The sequence below is a fragment of the Paramisgurnus dabryanus genome, chromosome 1, assembly GCF_030506205.2.
Source record: "Paramisgurnus dabryanus chromosome 1, PD_genome_1.1, whole genome shotgun sequence".
NCBI classification, from domain to species: Eukaryota; Metazoa; Chordata; class Actinopteri; order Cypriniformes; family Cobitidae; genus Paramisgurnus; species Paramisgurnus dabryanus.
Window position 1 is genome coordinate 25464329 of NC_133337.1, and position 15580 is coordinate 25479908.

Here is a 15580-nt window from a genome sequence, read left to right on the forward strand (position 1 = left end):
AAAAACACAGCAAGATAGTTCAGAAGTAAATAAAAAATCTTAGGTTGTTAAATGTTAAATGTTACTGTCATGGTTCTGCCATTTTATCATTTGGTTAATCTAGTCTTGGGGCAGGATCATGACAGGCCCATGTTTTGTGTGGGATCACATGGTCTTAGTATGGGTTTTACTAGACCACGTGTTCCCGGTGTATTGTCACTTTTACCTTGCTCCCTTGTCACCCTCATTGTTTAATCCCTGTCACCTGTTGTCTTCATTAGTTCTCCCCTATTTAAGGTCTTTGTGTTTGTTACTCTGTTGCTAGTGGTTTCATGTGTGCCATAAGATGGCAGAATCATGACAGTTACATCCCCTATGTCTAGACTAAGCCTGGGTCGTAACAATGAGTTTATTAAGAGCTGATATTATCAATCATTATTTTACATTATAAAACGGTTAATTCCAATCCTTGTTTCTTATTGGTCAGTAGCTGTGCTTTATTCATGATAAAACACGGCTATGACTGCTTCACCCAACGGTTCTGTTGTCTTAGCATCCACACATATCAGTTTGAGAACTGTTTTTTTTTTAGCTTTCATGCATATAACCCGCTTTGTGCCTAACAACACCCTTCAGCTGTTACTTATTCACGATACAGCACAGCCTCTTGTACCTTATTGCTTACTTACAGATTAAAGAATCAGATTCAACTGAACGATTCTAAAGAGAAGAATCAAAGGAATATAGAAACTCATTTGATTCACTTAAGATCCAGAAATAAATCTCATTAAACTCTGATATATGAGCTCATATTTTTTTATTAATCACACATAAAAACAGAACAGAAGTGACATCTAATTATTAAATATCATGAACTTTAACCCACTCCCAAAATATAACTTAACGCATTAATAACTGTTGAATTATGTGATATGAAAGAAACATAAGAAAATTTATTGTATCAGTAGATTAAAATAGAAAATCTTCTTTTTTATTCATAAAATGATTCTGAAATAAAGCATAATGTTGTATTTATCTGTAATATGTTTATAAATGATCTCTACTGCTATAGAACAAAACAAAACAAAAGGAAAACCAGAAAATCAACAAAGAACTTAAATGAAGTGATAGACAAAAATTATTTTATTATTTTCTGCTGCAGATGAAGTTGAGTTTGTGAGATTGAAGAAGGCTGATCCAGAGATGATCTCCTCCAGACTGAACTGCTCCAGCTATGTGTTCAGTGTTGCAGTCCATAAGTCCTGCTCCGTTCCCAGGAGCCCAATTCTGATAGCACACTGCCTCTCCTCGTATCCAGATCCAGAGGTTCATTTGGAAGTAATAGTGTAACCCCATCCACACAGCGTCAGTAGAGGACTCATCAATCACGTCTGTCACCCAGCGCTGAATCTCCTCTGAATCAACTGAAACCAGATCCACATGATTCTCTCTGCAGTATCTCAGAGCTTCAGACCAGCTCAGATTCTTCTGGATCAATATCAGATTATCTGAACACACAACAAACACAAACTACACATCAGATCAAAACAAACATACACCACAAACACTGAACTGAGATAATTTTAATAATGAAGAAACTTCTGTCGTCAACACACATTGACTTTTATTACTCACCTTCATGACACACAAAGGCCAGAGAGAAACTGCAGGCCAAATTATTCCATTCTCCCCCAATGACCACTGCACATTTTTCAGTATCAGGATTATTTGGTTCATTAGGATGCCAGTTTCTGAATCCAGAGTTTCTCTTATCTGACCACTCCCATGAGTCACTAAACAGACCAATCCAGACTTCAGATATGTTTGTGTCATTCATGATCTTCTGAATCTGTTGATTCTCAGTCTGATTCCTCACACTGGTCAGATCAGTATGATGCTGTCTGCAGAACCTCTGAGCGGCTCTCCATGATACTGAAGAATCATCAATGATGAATCCTTTACTGCTCTCTGTTTAAGATAATAAAGATTGTGTCATGATTTACTTTGACTCTTACTACACTTACGGTATATATGTGAATCTACAGAAACTCTTATTTATTAAATTCTTGAGTTTCTGCAATGTGTTTGCTTCTCTCTTTATCTGTTTATATGCAGATATTATTTTGAAGCTTTGCTTGTTATCTAGATATGAGATTTCAGTAATGCACTGTAAAATGAACAACCATGCTCTGTTGCAGATCCTCTTTAGATGTTTTGTAATAAAGTTGATTTAATAAACTGATCTGAGTGTTTTTAGTTTGCTGTAGTTCAGTGTCGGAGTGAGGGGGCGGCTTCTGGGGCTCAAGCCCCGAATGTTTTGTAAAAAGACTGGATCTTTTCAGATCTGTTAAATGAATTAATTCATTACGATAGGTGGCGGCATTCAGCTTTAAACTCTCCAGTCCCACACAGTCCAGTGAAAGAATGAGAGATTAAAGTTGATGAAGGCAAATTCATATTCTGAATCTTCCCACAGTAAACACATTTGCAAAGTGTTTATTATTTCAGTGCCTTTGATATTACTTTACTTTGTGTATATTTATAGTTATGTGATGTAAATGCTGTTAAGTAGTATCAACTGATATATTATCTTCATGGCTAACGGCTACTGTTAGGGCTGATCTGCCTGCTCTGCTGCACACTGTCGTTGGTAACATTATATTTAACTCTTTCACCGCCAGCGTTTTTAAAAAAAGTTGCCAGCCAGCGCCAGCGTTTTTCATGATTTTCACCAAAGTTTAATGCCTTCCAGAAAATGTTCTTCTTTAAATATATAAACATACAATATACCATATGAAAGAACAGACCCTCTGCTTTCAAACAAAAAAAAACGTTTCATCCTACCTTTAGTGGTTCTTTTGCAATCAGCTTTTGAATATGGGTAGGTTTTTGCAAAAACACCATATTTTGAGCAAAAAGCAGAAATAATTCAATTTTTATGACGGACTTTTCATAGAGATCCATTCAGAGCGATCTTTAAAACAGACACGGACATGCAGCAGCTTGGCATAGGGAAATACTTCCGGTTTTAAAAAGTTGCGGAAGGGCGCCACCTGGTGGATAATAGCGGTATTGCGGAAAGACGGAATATCTCGTCATTGGCAGGGAAGCGTTTTCTCTTAATTGACGAGAAATCTCGTCAATGGCGGGGAAAGAGTTAAAGTACATGTAATCACAGTGAATTTAAACTTTGAAAAAACCTTGCTCATTGCACATATCACATTTTTTATAGATGGATATACAATTTTTTTTTTTTGAAAGACGTCAGAAGTAAGTGTCAGGACTTCAGTGTGATCGGCTGCACTTTCTGTTTATTAACCTTTTGTGTCTCACCTGTGCACTCTCTGTCTCCTCCCTTCTTGTTATCCCTGATTGTTTTTTACAGCTGTTGCATGTCTGTCTCCATATTAGGTCCAGGTGTGCTGTGTTCTGTATTCTACCGGGAGATCGCTGCCATGTCGTGTCTGACTCATGTTGGTCATTGATCCTGTTATTTGTTTTTGTACTCACTGTGTTTTGCCTCCAGGACTCGGTTGAGGTTTTTGTTCTCCCTCTGTTCCTGCTCTCTCCCAGTAGTTCTGGATCTCTGTTTTTCTCTCTCTGTGGATTATCCCTGTCTGGACGAGTCAGATAATCCTCTGTCAGCGAGTCTCGCCTTTAGACTGGGACTGACTCTTTTGAACTCGGTACAGTACAGATCCTCAATCATTTTATGTTCCTGAGCCCATTCGTGGATTGTGTCTCGAAAGTTCCCCTTTCAGTGGAATTATGACTTTTACCTCTCTCGCTGTTTATTCTAAATAAACTGTTATTTGCATCAAATTCCTCTCTGTCTCGTTCCTAACAGGACGAACATGCCACAAAATGGAATCTGCACAAGCGAGCGGGAAATCTGTCCAAGCAACCTTGGCTCAGCAGGGGGCAAGACTGGACCAGCACTCATCACTATTCTCTTCGGCTTCACATCACTTTCAGATCCTCTCAGGTCGACTTACTGTTATCCACAATAGGGAGGAACAGGTGGAACAGGTTATTGGAGAGAGAGGAGCTCATACACCATCAGCTGAGATCCCGGGTAGCGGACCTGAACCGCAAGTCATTCATCCACCCACATACGACGGTGATGTTAAATCCTGTAGAGCTTTCCTTGACCAATGTTCCCTAGTTTTTGCACTCCAGCCCTGGAGGTATGCAACTATGGTGTCGATGGTCGCATACGTCCTTACACTTCTGACGGGCAGAGCACGAGATTGGGGAATGCCGGTTTGGGGAGCAAAGGATCCTTGTTGTGTTTTCTTTGAAACCTTTCATTCTGAGATGATCAAGCTTTTCGATCCTAATGTGCAGGGTGATTTAGCCGCTGCTGAATTGACCCGTCTTACCCAGGAAAGTCCTTAGTTACTCATTATGCTATTGAGTTCAGGACCCTTACCATTTCCAGTTGGTGGAAGGATGCAGTCCAGAAGGCACAGTTCTTAAGAGGTCTTAATGAGAACATACAAGAGGAGATTGCGTCACATGATCTTCCTGCTTCCCTTGATGAAGTTATAGAGTTGGCTCTCCGAGTCAAGGCTCATCACAGGCAGCAGAGGGTTCGTCGCTCCTTTTACCATCTTCTCTCCGATCCTTCGCTTGGTGTGAGCGATAATTCCACTCCATTTTCCTCCTCGGTAGAGCCTATGCAATTAGGTCGGCTCCGGCTTACCGCAGAGGAGAAACAACATCGCTTTATCAATGGACTCTGTCTTTACTGTGGTAAGCCGGGACATAAGGCTCTGAACTGTCCAGCAAAAGGTTCCGCCCGCCGGTAGTCCCGGGAATATCAGTGGGCGTTTCTCATCTCAGCTCTTCTCCCGGGTCTCGTACTGTGTTGACTGTCTCCATCACCTTTAACAACTCTGCATTCCACTCTCAGGCTCTGCTGGACTCCGGTGCCAAGGGGAGTTTTATGGACGCTGCTCTTGCCGAGTCTTGGGGTATTCCTGCGGTACCCCTAACTGATTGTCTGTCCGCATTAACTTTAAAAGGGCAACACGTGGATGAGATCACTCACTGCACCCCCTCTTTAAGTCTCTTTGTTTCTGGCAATCATCGTGAGGATTTAAACATTTTCTGTTACATTCTTCCCAGTCACCCATCATTTTAGGATATGACTGGCTGACTAAACATAATCCTCACGTTGATTGGCAGAGTAGTCTTGTATTATCTTGGTCATCATCTTGTATCTTGTTTTGGGCGTGCTCCTTCTGATTCTGTTTGTTCTGTTTTACAGACTCCTGCGGTCGATTTCATGGGGGTCCCGGCGGAGTATTATGATTTAGACCGGGTGTTTGGTAAGTCTCGAGCCACATCCCTGCCTCCTCACCGGTCATATGATTGTGCTATCGATCTTCTCTCAGGTACTTCTCCGCCTAAGGGTCACGTTTTTTCCCTTTCTGGTCCTGAAAGAGAGGCCATGGATAAATACATTAATGAAGCTCTCGCCGCCAGTCCCATTCGCCACTCCACCTCCCCTGCCGGGGCAAGTTTTTTCTTTGTTAAGAAGAAAAACGGCTCCCTTCGCCCGTGTATTGATTACAGAGGTTTAAACAACATTACTGTTAAGAATAAATACCCCTTACCATTAATGTCGACCGCCTTTGAATTATTACAGGGAGCTTGTGTCTTCAAGTTAGATCTGCGCAACGCTTATCACTTGGTTCGCATAAGGGAGGGCGATGAGTGGAAGACAGCATTTAATACACCCTTGGGACACTGGGAATATTCTGTTTAACCGTTTGGGCTCGCGAACGCCCCAGCTGTCTTCCAAACTATGGTTAATGAAATGTTGGGAGACATGATTAACAAGTTTGTCTTTGTGTATTTAGATGACATTCTCATCTTCTCGCCTTCTATGCAAATACACACCCAACATGTTCGCCTAGTCTTACAATGGCTATTAGAGAATCAGTCATTTGTCAAGGCGGAGAAGTGCGAGATCCATAAACAGTCGGTTAAGTTCTTGGGTTTTGTTATGGCCGCTGGTGAAATTCACCCTCATCCCGCTAAGATCAAAGCGGTCGCTGATTGGCCAGTACCCGACACACGTAAGGAGTTACAGTGATTTCTGGGTTTCGCCAATTTTTACCAACGATTTATCAGAAATTTTGGTCAGATTGCTAAACCTCTTACTTCCCTTACTTCCACTAAAGTAGGTTTCTGTTGGAATAACGAAGCTCAGAAAGCCTTTGATGAATTAAAATCCTGTTTCATCTCTGTGCCTGTTCTTTCTATTCCTGATCCGGCTCACCAGTTTATAATGGAGGTAGCTTCTGATGTCAGTGTAGGCGCCGTTTTGTCTCAGCGGTCACCCGTTGATGGGAAAGTGCATCAGTGCGGTTTTTTTCTTACCGGTTAAATCCATCAGAACATAATCACGACATGGTAACCGGAAGTTGCTGGCGGTTAGATTCGCTTTTGGTAAATGGCGCCACTGGTTAGAGGGAGCCTCGGAGCCCTTCCTTGTCTGGACGGATCACAAGAACTTGAAGTACATCCGTTCAGCCAGGAGGTTAACATCCAGGCAGGCTCGCTGGGCATTCTTCTTCGACCGCTTTAACTTTAACGTCGGGGCTATCGTCTGGGGCATTGAACAGCGGGTGAGGGAGGCCGGACAAGGGGTGAAAGTTCTGGAGGGGTGTCCAGTGGGCCGTCTGTGGGTTCCCGAGGCTTGCGTTCGGATGTCATCCGGTGGTGTCATGAATCCAGGTTTGTGGGCCATACGGATGTTTAAAGAAAGTTGTCAGTCATCCTTCAACAATTTTGGTGGCCCTCCATGGGTTCTGACGTCAGACAGTTTGTATTAGCCTGTCAGGTTTGTGCTTGTAATAAGGCCTCTCATCTACCACCGGTTGGTCTGCTTAAACCTTTGCCCGTGCCCTCCCGCCCCTGGTCTCATTTAGCCCTTGATTTTGTCACTGGCTTACCGGTGTCTGATGGTAACACTGTTATTTTGAAAGTGGTGGATCGCTTCTCTAAAGCGGCCCATTTCATTCCTCTGCCCAAACTTCCTTCTGCTAAATAAATGGCTTAGGTTCTGAGTCTGAGTCTTGAGTTTTGCAGACAGATGGGTGCTACCGCCAGCTTGTCTTCTGGTTATCATCCGCAGACCAATGGTCAATGCGAACGGGCTAATCAGGATCTCTGTCATACGCTCTGCTGTCTGTCGTCTCGTTATCCGAACTCCTGAGGTCAACAGCTCCCCTGGATGGAGTACTCTCATAATTCTCTCCATTTTTCCTTGACTAATTTATCCCCGTTTGAAGTCTCTATGGGTTTTCAACCTCCCTTATTTCCATCACAAAAACCCGATGCAGCGGTTCCGTCTGCGCTACCCTTTGTTCGAAGGTGCAAGCACACGTGGAAGAGAGCTAGAACCTTATTATTACAAAACTCCAGACAAACCAAGACTGTGGCTGACCATTACCGACGACCTCCTCCTCATTATATCTGTGAACAAAAAGTTTGGCTTTCTTCCAAGGATCTGCCTCTCCGCGAGCCTTCTCATAAGCTGACTTCGAGATTTCTTGGGACATTCAGTAAGTAAAATTTATTTCTATAGCACATTTCGTAGATAAAAATCACAAAGTGCTTTACAACAAAAGAAGAATACACAACATTTATAAAAACATGAAAACATCTAAAACAGCAAGAGTAGGCATTAAACAACAGAGGTACACATTAAACCAGCCCAAACAACCCTACATACTAGTAAAGCCTCTTTAAAAAGAAGGGTTTTCAACTGAGTTTTAAAAGTTTCTACACAGTTCAAACAGCGAATGGCAGGAGGCAAGGCGTTCCACAACCTAGGTGCCACAGCTTGAAATGAACGGTCCCCTCTTGTTTTAAAATAAGTACGGGGGGTAACTAAATATCTCTGATCTGTTGATCTCAAACTACGTGAGGATAAACTCAGCTGTAACAGGTCAGTGATGTAAAGGGGGGCCTGTCCTTGTAGGGCTCTAAAAGTTAGAACCAACATTTTAAAATGTATTCTAAATTGCACTGGCAGCCAATGGAGTGCAGCTAGAACATGAGTGATATGAGCCCTTTTACTAGTATGGGTTAAAAGCCTAGCATCGGAATTCTGGACTGTCTGAAGACGGCCCAAGTTCTTCTTATTAAGGCAAATAAAGAGACTATTACAATAGTCTAATCGAGACGAAATAAAAGCATGAATTATCATCTCCAGCGCTGCCTTTGATACCAGAGCTCTTATCTTAGAAATGTTCCTTAATTGAAAGAAAAGAGACCGCACTCAGAGGTTGAATCAAATACAAAAACTGTATTAAAATACCGAATAGTGTTCACAGGCCATAACAAACACAAGGACAAACGTTTCGGGCTCAGCCCATCATCAGTGTCACAACTTCGAAACACGTCATAAGGCGCTAATGCCTCTTATAGGTTCCTACACCAATCACTCCGTATGTGGAAAAGGATACACCCATGATCATAACTGGCAATCAACCATTGGCTATAGTCGTGAATATATTACGTAAGCATGTCAAATTGAACATCAAGAGCAATTGGTATTTAATCTTTCTGAAATACAACTGTCCTCATCTGAATTACGGGTTTTAAATAAAGGTTTATCGTATGTTCCTCCTACCCTGATGGATCCTTTTAAGCTTAAATTGGAAATGTTCAAGTTCTACAGATCCATAAAATTGAAATACTTTTTCTATAAGGACAATACACGGGAATATGTCTCTTTGGATAAGCAACAATGCATGCTGAAACCAAGAAGTACCTTTTGCCCCCCTGTTAATTGTGCAGCGATTACCACCTTTTGCAACTTGGTTGATGGTGATATTGATAAGATTCTATCTGGAAATGATGGAACGTATTATGGCAATGAGGAGCGGAGAATATTGTTCAAATTGGGTAAGAATCAAGACATCATTTGGAAACCAGCTGATAAAGGAGGGGGCATTGTTCTTATAGACAGATTGCAATACACTTCGGAAATACAATCGCAGCTATCTAATGAAGTTTGTTATATGAAACTGGGACGGAATCTGACGGAGGACTTTAAACAAGATATCGACAACTTTCTACAAGACTCGTGTGAGAGAGGTTATATTACCCAGACAGAATTGAAATGTCTCAAGAAAGACCATCCTACCACACCAGTGATGTATGTTTTACCCAAAGTCCACAAAACTTTGAAAAAACCCCCAGGACGTCCTATCGTTGCATGTAGCGACAGCCTGATGGAACCTATATCGATCGGATCCTTAGACCTCTGGTGGTGACGCTACCCTCTTATTTAAGAGATACAGGTGACTTTATTGAACAACTGTCTAAGACACATATAGATCGGGAGGTCCAGGATATTTATCTTATAACGATGGATGTGGTGTCACTCTACACGAACATTCCACATGACAAAGGTATGATCGCTATGGAACATTTTCTGAATTTAAGAACTGATAAAAATCCCCCCACATTGTTTCTGATGGAGATGAAATCTATTCTGCTATGTAAGAATTTTTTCTGTTTGTAAATGAATATTATTTACAGAAACAAGGGGCTGCCATGGGCTCCAGATTTTCTCCTGATTATGCTTGTCTGTTTATGGGCTATTTGGAAGAAAGATATGTATGGAATAATAATCCTTTTTATGATAACCTACTTTTGTGGAAGAGATATGTGGATGATGTATTTAGTATATTTAAGGGCACGGTGATATTGTTTCATGATTTTTTGTCCCACTTGAACAACATGGTGGACTCCATTAAATTCAGTGCGGTCATTGACGTGAAATCTGTTTCGTTCCTTGACACCACTGTGTTTTTGGAGGGTGGCACTTTATCGACCAGTTTATATACGAAGCCTACTGATAAGAATAGCATTTTACATGCTTCAAGTGCCGTCCGACATATTTAAAAAGAGGTCTTCCGTATACACAGTTCCTTAGAATTAAACGGATATGCACTAGGGAATCCGATTTTAATAACGAAATAAGGAAAATTTACAAACAATTTAGCCTGAGAGGATACCCGTCTACTTGGCTAAATGAAGCGCTGGAAAAAGTTCATAACAACGAAACTACCCCTAAGATGGTGAGGCGTGCTCCGGTGGTTTGCACTACCACATACACAAGACAGAGTTCCCTAATTAAAGAATCCATACGAAAACATTGGCATATACTCGGTAGTGATCCTATAGGCCGTATTCTTTTTTCTGAACTTCCTCTTTTTTCCCATTACAGAGCGAGTAACATCAGAGATTTTTTTGGTAAAAGCGGATAGTCACAATACACATGATAACAGGGAGGGACGGCTAAAGAATAATCTCCATTTTTTTTACCATGTCGTACTTGCGCAGCATGCAGAAACAACACTCGAAAAACAACTTCTTTTACACGTTCTGTGACAGAAAGGAGCTACAAAATTAAACAATTTACTACATGTAGTACAACTAATATAGTATATCTGATCACATGTCCATGTAATAAACAATACGTTGGGAAAACTAATAGACTGATTAAAACACGCATGATTGAGCACAATAGTGCAATCAGACGTAAGGATGAGAAATCTTCGGTAGCTAGACATTTTGTTGAAGCTAACCATTCCCTATCTTCTCTTTTTCACTGTTATTGAACACATTAAAGCGGCACGTAGGGGTGGAGATATTGAAGATCTCTACTCTCAAAACCTTACATGCGAGTTGTATGAATGAAGAATTGGATTTCACATGTTTTTTTTAAGAGAAATATTTATCCATTAGTTACCTGTATGTATATATGCCCTGTTTTTTGCTCTGCTTTTCTTTTTCTTTTTCTTGCTCTAGTATTGTATTATATGATATATGGTTGATTATTGAGCATTATTTTTCACTTTTGTATTTTTTTTCGCTTTTGGCTTATTTAGTTTTCTTTACGGTATTATTAGTGTATTTTGATATATAATTTTGTTTCTTGAAGTTTATTATATTTTTGTCTCTCGTAGTACATTATGTCATGGTTTGGATTGATAGGATGTTCTATTGGACATGCTTACGTAATATATTCACGACTATAGCCAATGGTTGATTGCCAGTAATGATCATGGGTGTATCCTTTTCCACATACGGAGTGATTGGTGTAGGAACCTATAAGAGGCATTAGTGCCTTATGACATGTTTCGAAGTTGTGACATTGATGATGGGCTGAGCCCGAAACGTTTGTCCTTGTGTTTGTTATGGCCTGTGAACACTATTCAGTATTTTAATACAGTTTTTGTATTTGATTCAGTCTCTGAGTGTGGTCTCTTTTCTACCACTATACTCATTTACCTTGGAGTTACGCAACGGGCATACAATACAGACATTAGGCGCAGACACCACTTTTCTCACCTTAATTGAAAGAAACAGTTTTTAATAAGTTGCTTCGAATGTTTATCCAGAGACATGGTTGCATCAAAAACAACACCTAAGCTTCTGACTGAGGTGAAGTGCTGTTGCTATGGCATCATCAGTGGAACGCTTGGGACGGTATGCAAACTGGAAGGGGTCGAATGTGGCAGGTAGGCTGGTTGTTATGTGGGCCTTAACCAGTCTTTCAAAGCACTTCATTATAATGGGCGTGAGTGCTATAGGCCGGTAATCGTTCAGTGTTGTGACTGATGATTTCTTTGGTATCGGTATGATAGTGGTGGCTTTAAGACATTGTGGTATAATGGCTTTGCTCAGGGAGATGTTGAAGATATCTGTGAGAGCATCTGTAAGTGAATTAGCACAGTCTCTAAGCACACGCCCAGGTATATTATCAGGTCCAGACGCCTTCCTGGGGTTCACCTTTTGAAGAGTCCTCCGCACATCGCCAGGGTCAAGTTGAAGTGTTGCATTGTCCAAACAGGGTAGAGCTTTTGTTGAAGTGATGTTGTTGCTTTCCTCAAAACGGCTGAAGAATGAATTGAGTAGGTTTAGGAAGTCTATGCTTTCCTCGCACAATGGGGGTGTAGGCCTGCAGTCCGTCACTGACTGGATGCCTTGCCAAAGGCGTCTGGGGTCTTTTGTATCAGCAAAATGTGACTGGATTTTCTGTCCATAAGCACGCTTTGCTGTTCTCAGGCCCCAGTTCAAGTTTGCCCTGGCAGTTCTAAGGGCCTCTTTGTCTCCAGACCTGAAAGCCGCATTCCGTGCTTTTAAGAGCTCACATACCTCCCTGGTGAACCATGGTTTGTTGTTTGCCCTTGTGGTGATGTGTTTTATGACGGTCACATCTTCCATGCATTTGGAAATGTATCCTGTCACAGACTCAGTGTATTCCATTATATTGACATACTGTTTGGAAGTGGCAGCCTCTCTAAAAACAGACCAATCTGTGCATTCATACAGTCTTGGAGCGCTGGAGTAGCCCCATCTGGCCAAGTTCTGATCTGCATCACAGATCGTTTGTTCCTCACAAGTAGTGGTCTATAAGATGGCATTAGCATAACACAAAGATGGTCCGAGTTTCCTAGATGGGGGTGTGGAAAGGCTGTGTATGCCTGTTTGATGTTTGAGTAGACTTGGTCCAGAATATTTTCTCCCCTGGTCGCAAAGTCCACATATTTATAAAAGTGTGGGAGCACTGTCTTCAATTTGGCCTGGTTGAAATCGCCCGCGATTATACAGGCAGAGTCCGGGTTAAAGTCCTGCATAGAGCTCACAGATTGATACAGTGTTGAAAGTGCTTCTTTGGTGTTTGCATTAGGCAAATGTACACAGCTGTAATAGTCACGGCTGAAAATTCCCTCGGTAAGTATGCTGGGCGGCATTTAACTGTTAGAAATTCTATGTCTTCTGAACAGTAACTTAAGATGACTTTAACATTAGTACACCAGTTGTTATTGATGAAAATTGCCACTCCACCACCTCGTACAGTAGCTTACCGGTGAGTGCGTGACTTCTGTCCGCCCTGAATATTTTTAGACCGTCCATCTGAATAGCGCTGTCCGGAACGGTGTTGTTAAGCCATGTCTCTGTAATGACGATAACATTGCAATCCTTCACCTTTCTTTGTGTAATTAAATCCAATCTGAGGTAGCAGAATCGAAGGAAGTGCAGGTCTGTACGGTTTGGTTTTTAGCCTTGCGCTGATACCCGCTCTACTGCCTCGCTTGTTAGGTCTAGCACACCGCTTGCGGCGCCTCCAGCGTCGGCCGGTGTCGGGAGGGGAGTCCGCTGCGTTGTAGGCCTCTGGGTCCTGCTGATGTAGGATGCCTAGCTCTTCAAGTACTTTGTGTTCCAAAACAAACATAACTCCGGAAAGATCGTTTGAAAAGTTCAAATTTCGTAATTCAAGTAGTACGTTTCTGTTGTAGATTTTTCTCGTACAAGAATGGGACGATTCAGACGACACATTTAACATAAAACACACATCATTACCGGAGCTGGAGTAGCCGCTGCCGCACAGGGCACCGCCATTATCCTTTATGAGCTTTGACTAGCTTCTTCCAGTCATCGAGTTTTATAACTCAGTAGGTTTAAAAAAACAGTATAACTGAATGTCATCTGCATACAAATGATGAGAGACATCTTTAAACTTTAAAATTACCATCAGTTACACTGTGATGAAGGTGATTTTCGTGAAAGATTTATAACATATAAGGTGTTTTGCATGTAAGAGTTTCCGTGATGAAAGCATTGTTGATTCTGATGAGGACTACACTCAGGAGACAATACCGCTACCACATCGTTGACTCGAGGAAAAGCCACGCAATATTTACTCTCATTTGATTTCTTCATTTATTCCTTTTTTGCCTTGTTTGCCTTCGCTGATTGCATATGCAGGTAGTGTAAGGTCTGAATGCCCTTTTTCTGCCGTACTTTTGCCCTTCCTAGAGTGCCTTGTGCACTCAAATCAATCGGGGGTGCTCATGTGTGGGGAGATCCTATAGCAACAGGGGTGGTAGCCATAGTCGCGAGAGAGAGTGACAGTCGCGCAAGCCAATAATTTGTTTTGTCACGAATGGAAATAATTTGCTGTGTTTAAAACAGTCATCGAGTTTTATACTCTCTTTTTCACATTTTACTTATGTATTGGTATATAAAGACAGTTTAAACAAATTTGGAAAAAAGTTTTGTAGACAATTCCTGCTTATCCTGCCTTTAAGTGAAGGTTTGATGTTATTTAATGAAGCTTCACTCACCATTGTAGCAGATGAATCTCATGTTCGTATTACAGCTCTGATGATGCAACCCTATATCACGAAAATGCGTGACTATTTCACGCATGGACCAGCGTGACAATGTCACGCTTTGCCGCGTTTGAGCGTGAGCATGTCACGCTTTCTGTTTGTGTCACTGTCACGTATTGGTTACTCAACTTTTTTGTCCTATTTTCAAACCATTGTCGCTTCGGTTTAGGGTTAGATTTGGTGCTTGTGTTATATGTCACTTTAAGTATTTGTCACTTTAAGTATTGGTTTATAAAAAAAAAAGATACAATACTTATTCTTTTATATTTTCTAAACTTTAACCAATTGTCACCTGACGTTGGGGTTAGAGTTTGTTTAGGTAAGGGTGTCATTTTATGTAAATCTAACCCTAAACCGAAGCGACAATGGTAAGAAATTAGGACAAAAAAGTTGAGTAACCAATACGTGACAGTGACACAAACAGAAAGCGTGACATGCTCACGCTCAAACGCGGCAAAGCGTGACATTGTCACGCTGGTCCATGCGTGAAATAGTCACGCAATTTCGTGATACTGGGTTGGATGATGCCATGATCCATCTCTCATATAAACACAATCATCTGGACCATTTGAGTCTCCATTAGACCAGTTTGTATATTTCACAGGATAACCCAGAGACCACTTCCATTTATAAACACTTGTTCTCTTCAGTCCAATCCAGACATCATAAATCAGACTCTTCATCAGTTGATTCATGTCATTGATGTTGTTGACTGTGGCCAGATCTGTGTAGTTTTCTCTGCAGTATCTCTGAGCTTCAGTCCAGGTCATCTTCTTGTCTATGTGGTGATAGCGGCGCTGAATGCATTCAGATAATGAACAGAGAGCTATGAAAGAAAGAGTTTGAGTCAAATCTCATGAGATTATAAAACAAACATAAAACCACAAACACAAACTCACCGATGAGAAGAACGCTGAAATATAAAGTTTCAGCCATTTCTGAAAAACAAACACATTGAAAAAATCAGATGTTGATTTATTCTGTTTGTTCATAATTCTGATCATCACAATAAATGCATTCATTTAAATGTCTAAACTATTTTAATGTGTAGTAAATAAAGATGAGAATCTGATATTAAAGCTGTTAAATGTCACTGAAGCTAAAAGTTAACATCTCTTCAGTAACTCTTCATCAATTCTTTATAAAGTTTCATTAATAGCATGGATTAAAGTTCTCCGTCGCTATGACGGGTTTCCGTCAATTGGAAAATTATTAACTAATTAACTTTCCATAAAGACGACATGTATAGACCCTTTTACTGTTTGTACACAATGATGACGTGGTAGCATATGCACGCGCATTTAGGCAATGGAACTATGACAAGAATCAGCAGTGAAGCACCACAGACAGAGAAAGTTATTTAAAAAAGTTGACTTTATTAACTTTTTCAA

General features: G+C 41.0%; 1 protein-coding gene across 1 annotated transcript; it reads right to left on the minus strand.

The window, feature by feature from the left end:
• Positions 1-1125: 1125 nt before the first annotated feature.
• LOC135779010 (uncharacterized) lies at positions 1126-15125 on the minus strand. The gene is made up of 5 exons (XM_065289642.1): positions 15089-15125; positions 14703-15015; positions 11451-12313; positions 1615-1947; positions 1126-1487 (listed from the first exon to the last, which is right to left on the minus strand). The coding sequence occupies exons 1-5, from the start codon at positions 15123-15125 to the stop codon at positions 1126-1128; spliced, it is 1908 nt and encodes a 635-aa protein (XP_065145714.1).
• Positions 15126-15580: the final 455 nt, after the last annotated feature.

Excerpts from the sequence above, each read along its gene's own strand:
- LOC135779010 (XM_065289642.1), bottom strand. The coding sequence starts at position 15,125 with ATGGCTGAAACTTTATATTTCAGCGTTCTTCTCATCG. Across the intron at positions 1,948-11,450 it reads AGCAACAGCACTTCACCTCA|AGAGCAGTAAAGGATTCATC; the intron begins GTCAGAAGCTTA and ends TATCTTAAACAG. Across the intron at positions 1,488-1,614 it reads GGCCTTTGTGTGTCATGAAG|ATAATCTGATATTGATCCAG; the intron begins GTGAGTAATAAA and ends TTGTGTGTTCAG.